This window comes from Nelusetta ayraudi, unplaced genomic scaffold (assembly GCF_046127955.1).
Source record: "Nelusetta ayraudi isolate G7.1 ecotype Tasmania unplaced genomic scaffold, CSIRO-AGI_Nayr_v1 ptg000005l, whole genome shotgun sequence".
Lineage (NCBI taxonomy): Eukaryota > Metazoa > Chordata > Actinopteri > Tetraodontiformes > Monacanthidae > Nelusetta > Nelusetta ayraudi.
Genome location: NW_027466055.1, coordinates 6,447,339 through 6,459,903, shown reverse-complemented (window position 1 = coordinate 6,459,903; position 12,565 = coordinate 6,447,339). Strand labels below are relative to the sequence as shown.

General features: G+C 42.3%; 2 protein-coding genes across 5 annotated transcripts in view; one reads left to right on the top strand and one right to left on the bottom strand.

The window, feature by feature from the left end:
- Nucleotides 1-5,199, bottom strand: part of hcn4 (hyperpolarization activated cyclic nucleotide-gated potassium channel 4) — a 56,263-nt gene extending 51,064 nt beyond the window's left edge. Inside the window, exon 1 of the mRNA XM_076051560.1 lies at nt 3,636-5,199. Within this exon, the coding sequence (XP_075907675.1) occupies nt 3,636-4,333 (698 nt within the window). The 5' untranslated portion in view covers nt 4,334-5,199. The remainder of the gene's footprint in view (nt 1-3,635) is intronic.
- Nucleotides 5,200-7,657: 2,458 nt separating this feature from the next.
- Nucleotides 7,658-12,565, top strand: part of rec114 (REC114 meiotic recombination protein) — a 34,645-nt gene continuing 29,737 nt past the window's right edge. For 2 of the 4 annotated variants that reach the window (XM_076051529.1, XM_076051519.1), the window contains exons 1-5: nt 7,660-7,873; nt 8,868-8,957; nt 10,673-10,756; nt 11,299-11,469; nt 12,390-12,470. In XM_076051529.1, the coding sequence (XP_075907644.1) occupies nt 7,790-7,873; nt 8,868-8,957; nt 10,673-10,756; nt 11,299-11,469; nt 12,390-12,470 (510 nt within the window). In that variant the 5' untranslated portion in view covers nt 7,660-7,789. Of the gene's footprint in view, nt 7,874-8,867; nt 8,958-10,672; nt 10,757-11,298; nt 11,470-12,389; nt 12,471-12,565 lie in introns of all 4 variants that reach the window. The other 2 variants (XM_076051537.1, XM_076051547.1) reach the window with 2 other exon arrangements.

Below are 12,565 nucleotides of genomic sequence, written 5' to 3'. Positions count from 1 at the left end.
ATAGTGTTAGCAACACAGATCTAAAGGAGAAAGGGACAGATTAATAGAGCCATCAGTCTGAGGGGGGGGGGGGGAAGAAAAAGTTCTAATTCGGAATATTATTCTATCTATCTGTGCGGGCAAATGTGGAAGACTTTCCCGCAGATGTGTCCTCTGGGATCTGAATCACAAGATAATTAAATGGCACATGACAATCAGAGTGCTGTGCCCTTGCGTTGCTCTGCATCATTTAGCTAGAATCTGGTGCAATACCACTGATAGAAATTCACACAAAGACAACTGATAAAAAGATAGTAGGTTAAAAGAAATGAGGTTCCATCCTGCTAAGATGAATAATTGCGTTCTATTGCATTTTTTCACCCTTAATTAATCACACATTGTAATGTTATCTTTTAACGCATCGGCACAAATATTCTGATCTTAACGCACTCGGTTGTTCAGGACGAGAACATTTGCCCGTACTTGGCGCAGCTTAAAGTAACACATGCCTGAAAACAGGAAATGCCATATTTTTCAGAGCAGAATCCAGCAAGCTGGCAAAGCGGAGCCGATATCCAACAGAGCCGTTTAGTGAGGAGCAGGGCAGCAATGAAAGCGTCAATTATGATATTGCACAATCCTATCAAAGCTCCAAAAATATTTGTAAGGTCAAATACAGTCATAGTCATCCTTATTTTGGGGGGAAGGGAGAGGGTTATAGATGTCACTCTCCGCTAAACTGACCACATCTGCTGGGAGATGGCTGCTTGTTGGGAATCGAAGGAGGCTGTTCAGCTTTGGATTTGGAAATGAGGCTACAGATTGGATTATGATGCCATTTTTAATCCGTCTTTTTCCCTCGCAAGATATTGCTCCTCCCTTGCTTCTTAGCATTATACAATACTTGACAAGAGGAGATTTTGCCGAATTCCGGCGCAGTGATGACTGTGTGATTTCTTGTGACACTCCAATTTGAGCTTATAGTGCCGGAGCTTTGATGCAGACATGGGAATGGAACATTTCATCACGGAGACCCTTCTCTTCTCCCAGCCTATTAAAAGGTCCTGCTCATCTCCTTGTGTGCATTAATTACAGTCGTCTTGTCCTGTCTCTGATCTGATTTTGGAGGAAGTACCATGTTTCTCTCTCAGTTCATCAAAAATAAAATAGTGGCTGCAACTCATTCCAACGTTCTGCATTGAATGTCCAATATCATGTGTTAGTTGACGATTCCCTAATGGCATACTAGAATACTCACAGAGAAGGTGTCCTTGACATTAAACCCCTTAAGAAATTGACATCATTTAATTCATCATTAGAGTTTCTGTATCTCTCCAATTGATATACTTATTGTTTTTTTTTTGTTGTTTTTTTGCCCTTCTGACTGACTGCCCCATCTGCAATTTTAATTGTGGAGTTGAGTGATTACAGAATCACAGTTTTGCGTGATTGAACCACAACCAAACTCCTCTCAAAACACCCAAATGTTTAATTACGGTGATTTCCCTCCTCCTCCTCAGACCAGTGTGTGACTAACCTCATTCTGAGGGCACCCTCCCTTCCTGGGGATTTTTCATGTCTTCATTTATTTGGTTGTGTTTCACTTACAGAGTCCTGCTTACATCTCTTTTTATCAGTGACATTTGCAGCCCCGGTTTCAGCGCCGTGCTCAAAGACACTTCAAAAACGATGGCTGGTGCCAAGACTGTGACCTTTTCCGTACCAAGAAAGTCTCCCCAAGTCCCCAGATCACCCTTCCATGTGGCATTTAACACCAGTGAGTAAGAGAGCAGAGAGGGTCGCGGGAAACACAACCAGCAGGGAGGAGCGTTACGAAATGGCAAAACGGTCTAAAATATGTTTTCGCTGATGACGCCGTATCTAAACTTTGCGTGGATTTCCAAATAATATAGAATTTCCGATTTAGCGCCCTGTCCATTTGGTAGTCCCTATTTCCTGGGACAGACCTGCATATGTTTACTACATAATAGGAACTGCAAAACCAATCAGGGAACAGACGTATTCATATCACATATCAACAGCAGTGCTGCAAAAGATGCAGTTCAAACTATATTTTGGACTGATGCCTCATGCACATTTCTACTATGATCAAGAAAAGTGCTTTTATTCCAGAAGTGTGTAAGAGAGCCCATGCATGAGTCATGCTTACAAGAAGAGCCACAGACCACAATGAGTAATGTAGCCACCACTGTGTTGCCTCTCTCAGGATAAACACTCAGATTAATATGTCGCCTTCTATTCCAAGAAGACTCTCGTTCAGCCTTTTCTACTGACAACCTCGGAATGTGAGCAACTCCATGTCATGTCTCTCACTCAAGTCAGACATCTTGTTATCCGGGCAGAAACCCCCCGCCCCCCCCCCAACAAAACACGCTTTTATTGAGTGAGTTTGCACAGCATGTCATAACATCATCAAAGCCAAGGTAGGAAAAAAAAAACATGTAAAATATGTCTACAACAGCTCAAATATATGAAAGCTTGAAGAGTTTCCCTGCAACATGGGTTTAGTGTGTTCAATACTAATAACGCATGCCATGAAATAGGGTGCATATCTCAAGTTTGTTTAACTGGGTACGTTAGGAAATCATATGCTCATGTTAAATCTTGTCCCAGAAAGGGGCCCATCTTTATTTTTGTCTTGTTTCCAGCCTGGTTGAAGGCAATCATTTTGTCTCAAAGAACAATCAGTTTGATTTCGAAAGCGCTGAATGACTGCGGTTCAAGAATTCCAAACGCAAGGCGACAGTCCCTGAAATCACATCTAGTGTTGCCTCCATGCGGCTGTGAATAAGATGCAAATGCCCAATAACAAACTCAAGGGCACTAACATCGGAGAGGAGTCTGTGAAGCAAACTAAAACATTCCTCCCTTTCACTTCTATTTTCGTCAACAGACCATTAACAGCATTTATTCCAGAGGGGGAAAAAAAGGTTGCGATCTTTTTTATAATAATGATAATACTTTACCCATGGGGTCTATAAAGACTTACCAAAATGCAATAGCAATGTCAATTTAAAACATTAAGTACAAGGCATGAGACACAGTGCTCAAATTCCTGACCTTACGTGACCCTCATCAATGGCTAATCATATCCCTTGTGCACAGCAGAATACCACTGATAGGCTTCAGTCGTATAGCACCTTCCCAGAATTGGCAAACTGGCCTATTTAGCAAATGTTGTGTCTGCGTTGTGTCTGTTTATTTTCTCATAACAAAAACACAAGAGTATAGAACACCTCCAGACTGAAATGAGACCCTGAAGCTAATAAATATTGATATTTTATTTTGTTGTGTCTTCACACCGGATATGGTTTATTGCTTTTATTTTTATTTTTATTTTATTTTTTTAAAACTGTGCTGGAGATTGCTAACAATAGGGGGCTTTAACGTCACCATTCCAGCTAAAGAATACGTGACGAAGGCGCTGTGAGGCCGAGCAAAACAATGAACGCGTTGCTGTTCAGCTGATGAGTGGCCCTAATAAACGATCCTCACGCAGAGGGAAAGAAGGAGAAAAAACAAAACAAAACAAAAACACCTGGGCCGTGTGGACCATGACGTTAATGTGACGCTGCCAACATGACAGCCTTTTGTTGTTTTTGGGCAACAGTGAGTGTGAGGTGTCTACAATTTACCTGAAATCGCTGTACGGGTGAATGATCCAAAATCCTGCGGATTTAACCCGTTCTTGCTCCCTTTCGACCGCCTTCTCGCTCCCAAACATCCTCAGGGAGAACTTGTTGACCCCTGGCTGCAGCATCGCTCCGAACTGTCTGTGCATGAACCCCGCTTGGTATAATCTCTCGTCGTCCGGTAGAATTTGATCGACGCCGTCCAACTTTACGAACCCCGACTGCTGGTCCGGGGAATCTCTCTGTCCGGCGCCGCCGCCGCCGCCGCCGCCGCCGCTGGCCCCTGGCTGCGCGTCCTGATCCGGCGGCCCGTCGCCAATGGCTCCTGGGGGGCTCTCCTCGCTGGGGGTGACATCCCCCTCGGTGATGAGGCGCCTCTCCTCCGCCGAGTCGGAGTCGTGCACATGCCGACTTGTGATGGACGAGAGGCTGCCTCGGAACCTCCGGCAGTCTCCGTTCGAGCTGGTCTTCATCGTCTTGCCGATATCCGTCTCCATGATCACAGACTCCCCACTTTTGGTCTCCCCGATGCCTTTGCAGCTTCCCCCAGAGGTCGGCGACGGCAGCGGCTTCATCCTGATGCTCTTCCTCCGGGTGTCCTTGTCTGCGTCTTCCCCTTCGCTCATTATGGAGGCTTTCTGTCCTATGTGCTGTGGCAAACTGTAGAGCCTTTTACGCATGGAGGAGTGCAACCTGTCCATTATGACATTGAGACACCGTGGGGGGAATTGAACACATCCAGACTGTTGGGGCTGTTTTGTAACGATTGTTGCCACCGGCTCCGCGCGCTCCCTATCTGTTTGTGAGCGCGATCAGTCTGGAGCTAATCTGAATCCCAGAAAGCCTGATGCTGCTGCTGCTGCTGCTGCCGCTGCTCCTGCTGCTGCTGCTGCTGCTGCTGCTGCACATGACACGGACCGCCGTGGCTCCGCTGGAACAGAAGACACATGCTCGTTTTCATAATTAGACTACCTGACAGTTTGCAAATGTCCTCACGCACAGTCTGGGCGGTCCGCTTGGCCACTGCGTCCCCGCTGCTCATCCTTTTCGCCGCTCCGACATTGCGCGCTAAAGTGGAAAAACTGCTTGAAAGTCACCTTAGCGTGACATGTGAGAGACGTGCCGACGGACCGTGATATGGAGACGAGGGAAAGGTCATGCACGACGATGGATGCGCTTTTTTCCAGATACCTTACCGGTTGCCATTACGGGGAGAAGGAAAAAAAAGAGAAAGAAATACGCGGCGCAATCCTTGGGAATAAAATAACAATGAAAGAAAGAAAGCGTTTCGGGGACCGTGACATCAGCGATCCACAGTCACTCTGCGTTTTGGAGAATTGTGAATATTCATGATGATGATCTATTGGGTTGCCATAGGAGCGAGAATTGCAAGCAAGCTCAGCCCACCTTGTTTAAAGGGGAATGCTCTTCCCATTCTTAAAACCCTGCCCCGATCCCTCAAGTTGTGGCTACAGGTAGTCGACGGAGCCACTGTCAACGAAGCGAGGTCCATATAGCACTGTGTCGACTGCCTCTTAGGGTGGAAGGAAGCGTTACATTTAAAACAAAAGTGGTTTAAGGTCCCAGTCTTATTCCTCGTTCACTCAACTGCAGGACCCTAACTTCATACGGGCGAGCAAAAACAAATGAATACTATGCATACTAACAATGACGCTTTCCATAAGAAACAGACTTGACAGTTGAGAACCTCAAACACACACACACACACACACACACACACACACACACACACACACACACACACACACACACACACACACACACACACAAAGGTCTGAAGACAAGTGTCGCTGTTCGTGGTCCTGAAAAAGCACCTGCAGCTGATTCACTCTAAGCAGCAAGTGTGTGTCGCATCTTGTGTTGTACGGGTAAATTTCTTGGGTGTATTTTAATACTTCTGGAATTAAAATACATCTTGTATTTTGATATGGAAGGCGTTAAAAGAAAGTGCACGAGTGTATGCAAATGTAAACTAATGGCAACATGTTTTTGGCAGAATGGACTTTTTCCTTTGAGCAAAAGGAATTAATTGAAATTTGTCAAACAAAACTGTGAAAATTGAAAGTTTAGGCAAATGGGACTCATACATACATCATTATGATTTATCATTGTATCCAGGTAGCTGGAATTTAAATTAAAACATCTAAAGTCATTCATCATTATCACAGTTATGAAGAAAAAGTAAAGATCAACTCAGTCAGTGATCACAACATTGAAGACATACACACACACACACACACACACACACACACACAAACCTCAAACCTGTCACCTAGCCATTGTACTGCTTGAGTCCCGATAACACCCACGTTTTAAATAGCTGTAAATAATTCAAAGTCTGATATTTTAGAGTTTATATGTGCTTTAGTTCCAATATAACCCTGTGAACATTGATATTTTGAAGAAAAACCAACAAAGTGATCGGGAAAATGTAATTCAATACTTTGTGAAATGTATTAACGTATAAGGGGTAAATAACTAAAATCTCGTGATTGGGTGTATACATTACAATGTGTATATGTAAAGATCTTATGTGAGTTTTACCTGATTAAGAATCAATTTGCAGTTTCGGATGCATCGAAATTAGCCAGCATGTGCAGATGTCTCAAACTGCTATTCAGCAATGGAACACATCAATCATTATTCAATTCTAAGGACTGCGGCGACGTCTTTCAAAAATGATGTCAACACGCCAAACTCATTTCTAATTTGGGCAAATTATTGTTTTGCTTACAAAACCGGTTCTGCGACAAAACCTTTAACACTCAAATAGCAATTCTTCACATACAGCATTATGGATTTTTGGGGCTTTTTTTTATTCCATCACAAACATGAAGCTATAATAAACTCATACACAATCTACCACTCTGCAATCTCTGCCACCTGACTCTTGTGTTTGGATATGGGAAAGGCACAGAATATGCTGTCAAATTACAAATAATACAAAGTGTAAATAGGTGATGCATTGGTTAGTGCCTATAACAGCAGGAAAGTCATGGGTTAGACTTCTGGGACCTTTCTGTGTGGAGTCTGCACGTTCACTTGGCTGGGAACGGGGAATTTTAAATTGTTCCTGAGCGTGAAAGCAAGCGTGAATGTTTGATGCCTTGCCTGCCCTTGCCTTGTGGCCATAAAACAGGGGGGTGTAAACGGACGGCGTAACCTCTTACCTTCACCCCAAAACAGCGGATTGGCTTCAGTACCCAACAACAATAAACGCATGATGGCAGGAATAGAAAAAGGATGAATTCTACGTCAGGAAATAAGATTTATTTATTTATTTTTAAAACAACAACAACAACAAACAAACAAACAAAAACAATGTGACAAATACTAAAATATTGCAGTCTACCCAACAGGTTGTAAATCAATATATTTTGGAATACAAAACTATTCTACTTAGGAATTAGGTTAAAGTTTAGAAAACATGTGGAAAGTTTTGGGGGCTTTTGGGAAAACAACAACAACAACTACTACATATGTCAGTCAGCCACATGTTTTTAAAAGATGAAATAAGCTTGCACATAACTTGTCTTTGACAACTATATTTCGATTACTTGGTCAGGAAATAGGAAGCTAGCCTGGACTTGACTACCAATCAATGTAGGTAGAACCAAAGAAATATGTTCCCCTCTCCTTGTTCCAGTGAGGCCATGGACAGCAGCGTTCTCCATTAATTAAATAACTTTTTTTTTTTTTTAACACACTTATTAGAACAGCCAGAACATATAGTTGCACTAATCAAATATAGAGTAACAAATACATGGATAACATTGTTGCAGTGTTAGATATATGAAAGACGGCAGCATTTGCTACTTAGGTTGTCTTGGGCCAATTGTTGGTTTTATTAATATAATAAAACTACCCATTAGGTAGTTCCTGAACAGAACTATGTGAATGATGCACACTCTTGGGTCACAAGCTCTACCTTTGAGAATAAATCTGTCAGCTATCATAAAGACACTCAGAGCCATTCCTTGGGGAGGGGCTAGTAGTTAATTAGAGCATTAGTTGGACCTGGTGCGCTAATGTCGTATGAGTGCGTTCGAAACCTGGCTGTTGGACCTTGGTCCTCAAAATGCTATTAGCGTGACTTCTCCATTCAGTAATACTCACATAAAAAAAACAACCTAAATATGGCTACCAGTAAGGCTTGGAAGTTACGACGCTACGGACGTCTTGTACCTGGTTCCGGAGTAACAGGAGCGGCGCCATGGAAGGTAACATTACAATTTAACTTTAACGTAACTTAACTTCACTACCGCTTGCTCGGATGAATGATGCTAGCTGGCTAACGTTAGTAGCTAATATCATGTTTTGTATTAGCGTTACGTTTTATTTTTCAAGTGATGCTAGATCTTGGCTCGAGTCTATGTCTGTTCTAAGTAAAGTAGCAAGTTTCTCATTGGAATACAACGTTAACGCGTCGATTTAATATATGTTGGCCGAGTTTGTGCACGTATTCTTTTTTTTTCTTTTTTTTTTTTTTTTTAACCAATTGTGTGTTTTGCTATGAGCAGGTATTATTGCGATACATGTCCTTAATCAGCTTTGTTGAAATGCGTTCTTAATAGTTTGCGTGCGCCTGTTGTTAATAGTCGTAGTAGAGGTAGCAGCTGCCGTTGTGATTATAGTAGTAGGTGTATTTTATCTTCCCTGCAACATGTACGGTTTAGATATTCTACTTCAAACGGACACGTTTTAACTTTATTCTTCGTGAAAGGCTTGTTCATTAAGTTTACATTATTTTAATCGTTTCCAAATGTGTAACTTAACTCCACCATTAAGTTATAGATTATAAAACTGACAAACTGGAGTATGTTGTTCTTAAGGTGACAGAAATACTTCCTACCTCAACACATTCTTCATCAGTAGTTTTTCCTAATAAAAGACCCGAGATGATGATGATGACGATGCAACACTTGATGCCTCAGGAATTGATGACTGATAAGCCTTTTTTTGTTTGCTCTCATGTAAACAACACTGTAGGGATTCCCATTCTGTTTTGCTAATCACATGAAAGAAGTTGGTTAACAACAAAACAGTCTCACTGATTTCTAATAAAAATATGACAAAGCAGTTCTAATTACTGGAAGGATTAGCATCTGTGAAAGTAGTAGAATCAACATATTATTGTAAAATTCCAAACGTCATAACAATTGTCCTAATAATATTGCTATTTCCTAACTGTAGACTGTACTTCCTCCTCAACAGATATACGAGTCCCACGCTGGCAAACCACACATTTTCATCACAATTGTTGAATCTGGATACCTGCTGGTGCAACAGGGAATAGAATGCTTGGTGAGACCAAACGACTTTATTGACAACTGACACCTCTTTATCCATGAATGCACTATTTTTGTTTTTACATTTCATGTCTTGAAATACTTCATTTTAGCCTTAAACGTGGCCTCGTCTCTTGGAACACAAGTTGAAAAGAGACACACAGTGTTTTGGTGTGTAGTGCTTAAAACATTTAAACAGTGTTATTTTTTTGTATTTTGCTGTCCTTATTATTATGCTGGTTCAGATAGTTGTTGGTTGGCTGTATAGACATTTTTAAACATATTCGAGGAGAATGTCTGCACTGAGCAGCGACCAGGAAATTCTCCCCGTAGAGTCCAGACACTGATGGCCTGAAGAAGTCTGATGACATAACAGGACAGATAGCTGAAGAGACTGATGCATGGGGGGAAAAAAGACAAAAACTAGGGATGACGGTGACATTTCGGTCTCAGCCCAAGAGTATACAGAGGGGGGAATTATATTTTAAAAGACAGAAGCAGAAGGAGAGAGGGTCCTGATGGGTGATTTTGCTTTTGGTTTGTGCAGAGACCCGCTGATATGTCCAGCCCCCAATTTTGCAAACGACAGGGAAGAGAAATAATGTCTGTTCCCCGCAACATAATGTTCTTTTTGCGAGAAAAGAGAGTGAGGCATTGCATAAAGAAGAACAGCACATCTACTGTAGAACTCCTCAGTCTATTTGTAAGTCAAGCTCATCACTGCTTGGTATTTGTCTATTCAAGTGCTGTGTGAGTTGTTTTACTTTCTCTGCGTGGAATGGGGAAGCAGTGGTTGTCATTGCTCTGTATCCACAGGGCAGGCAGAACAAGCTGGACAGTCTGAGTCGAAATAATAGCGGAAGTAAACTTTTTTTCTTTTTCTTTGCGTAGGTGTCTCGTTAAGCGTATTACATAAAGTGTAGAGCACAAATTTGGGGCGGACACCGCTTACAGTGGCCTCAAAATCAATCAAAAGTTAGCTTCCTACTTTGCAGACAACACAGAATTTGAGGGATTACTCGGTGTCTCATTAATGGGGTTCTGGCAGGTGACACGACTATCTTGCTGCACCAGGGTGCCAACGCCAGACAGGTCAGGGCTGTAAGCGGGCTTTCACCAAGGACGACAGACTGGTCTATTAACGGCTGCCGCAGTGAACTCTCAGAAATCGCCAACAGAGAGAGAGCTTAGACTTTTAGGGAACACGACACGGGCCGAAAAATAAAATGCTTTCAAAGAAGATTAATAAAGGAATACGTTTTATCTATAAAAAAAAAAAAAAAAAAGCACCATGTACTCACTAATGATGTTGATGGTATGTGTGTATGGCACGTGTGGTGTGTCGTGATGATGCTGCTGAAGCATAAAGATAACCAATGCTGAGGTGCTGTTCACTCAGTAAATTCAGCCTCAGCCAACCAAAGTCAAAGCAAATGCCATCTTAGGCTCATCCTCTGAAATAGGCTAATCGAAATATTATGCAATTGCTGTGGGACAATAGCGAGTAAGCTTACCGTGACCCTCAAAGCTAAGCACACTGAGTAAACAGAGACCCCTGCAGTCATGTTTTGGTAACTGTTTTTCCCCCTTCCAGTCATTGAAATGAAGCGGTGCTCTTTTTCCTTTTTAAACATGAGGTTTTCTTTTATTGTGATTTACATAGAATATGAGGTGTGAAAGCAAGAATTTAATTGGCTTCTCTAATTTTATGGTTTTTCACGTCCCTCCCAGGATTCCATACTTTTGCTCTGTGGCTCCGACACTCTGAAAATACACCAGAGGTCAGATAACCTCATGTTTCGATTTACGCCGAAGGTAAGTTGTGAGATGCCCTGCGGCTTCCCAGTTTTTGCCAAAGTCTGCCTCAATAATCAGGAACATGATTAACAGCTGCACGCCGGTAGACTGCGTTTTTTTTAAACAACGCTCGATCTGTATTAAGGCGCCCAAAGGTTTGGCTAGAAAATGCCCCCCTGACACACTATTAGCACAAAGTCACCATCCTAGACAGTGGGCACAGTGCCGAATAAATTCCTGCTTATTTAAACTGAATTGCCCAGGTAACCATGCATAAATGCACCGAGTTGCTGTCATGTAATTAACCAAATAGATATTTGTAATAACAATCAGTTGAACATGTGTGCCACATAATGTAGCCAGTGAGTGTGTGTGTGTGTGTGTGTTCTAAAATATTTTTTAAATTCCTCTTTTGTATCCTAAACCCCTTTTTTTTTTCCAACTTTTTAATCCACTGATTTTGAGAAAAAAAAGCCTCACCACTCACTTTGTTATTTTGGTGCTGATTGAACCAACAAATGTATAAGAAATGTATTTGTTGCATTTGTGGACGTCTGCAGGGAGAGGGCCGCTTGATGAGGATGCAGTTTGATGGACGTACCCAGGCAGAGGCTACGAAACGGTGCTCTGCAGCTGTGGAGAAACTGAGGGAGTACGCAGCAATCACTCGAGATGATGCCCTGCCGACTCTGAATCAGTCCCCTGCTGAGGTCCCTGCACCCGAGGCACAGGTCGGCCACCTCACAATTCAGTAAACGCTGCCAGTAATGAAATAGATTTTTATTCTTTAATCAGAGCGCACAGCTAAGCTGTTTGGACGTTTAAAATGTAAATATCTTTTGTAAACATCCACAACAGCTTTGCCTGCCTCTGCTGATAATTAAAGAGCTGCAACTTTTTTTTTGTTTTTCCTTCTACATTTATTTTTTCATGAAGCTTTTTTGCTTGGAGTTTTTTTTTTTGCTGCATAAAATGAGTTTCTTATAAATGCTGTTGTTTGCTATGCTAAACCAGCAGCCGCAATCATCCGTTAAGCCCCTTGCACGGTGGCTATTACGCCAACACTAGATGGTGCTATTTACAATACTGACTTATCTGTAGAGGTGACGCTACAGCTACAGGAGGTGGACTGAGATGGAGACGATGCATTAGCTGGTCACGTTACCACCAGTATACAGCGCTGCGCTTAAGTTGTTCAGAAATGCAACCATAAAAGTTCCCAACCCATTTTTTTATATAGCAATCCAATCCAATATCCATATATCAATTCAAATATACATATATGTCACAGTTAACATTTCTGTTGATATTTGTCCTTTTTATCCTTTCACGTTATGACATAGAGTTGAGTCACAACTGGTCATGATGGGAACTTACCTTCAGTCGTCTGAGTTCTGATACCTGACGGACTATGAACAAGGACTGTGCAGGCTGTAGGTTTGCATGTGACCTTTAGCAAAAGACAGATGCGGACAAACGCTCTGAAGGAGGTCACAGTGAAGATCAAAGGGCTTTAAAGGATGGATAGCGCTCAGTTAGTGATGAAGTTATTGATTGGCCTCTTACCCCTGCAATATCTTGCCGTGTGCGTGTGAAAAATCTGTTTTATTTTGTTTTTTCTGTGTTTTTTTTTCATTTTTTTTTTCTTCAGGCGCAGACGGTGCTGGCAGCAGCTGTGACAGCCGAGCCCGAGGTGGTGCAGGGATCGCTGTCCGTCAAGCGTCTCACCCAGGTACGGATCTTCACGAGCGACGCCCACAAATAACAAAACCGAACAGAAGCATCCACTGCGAAATGCATGTCCCAGCAAGAAGCGAGCCTTTATCT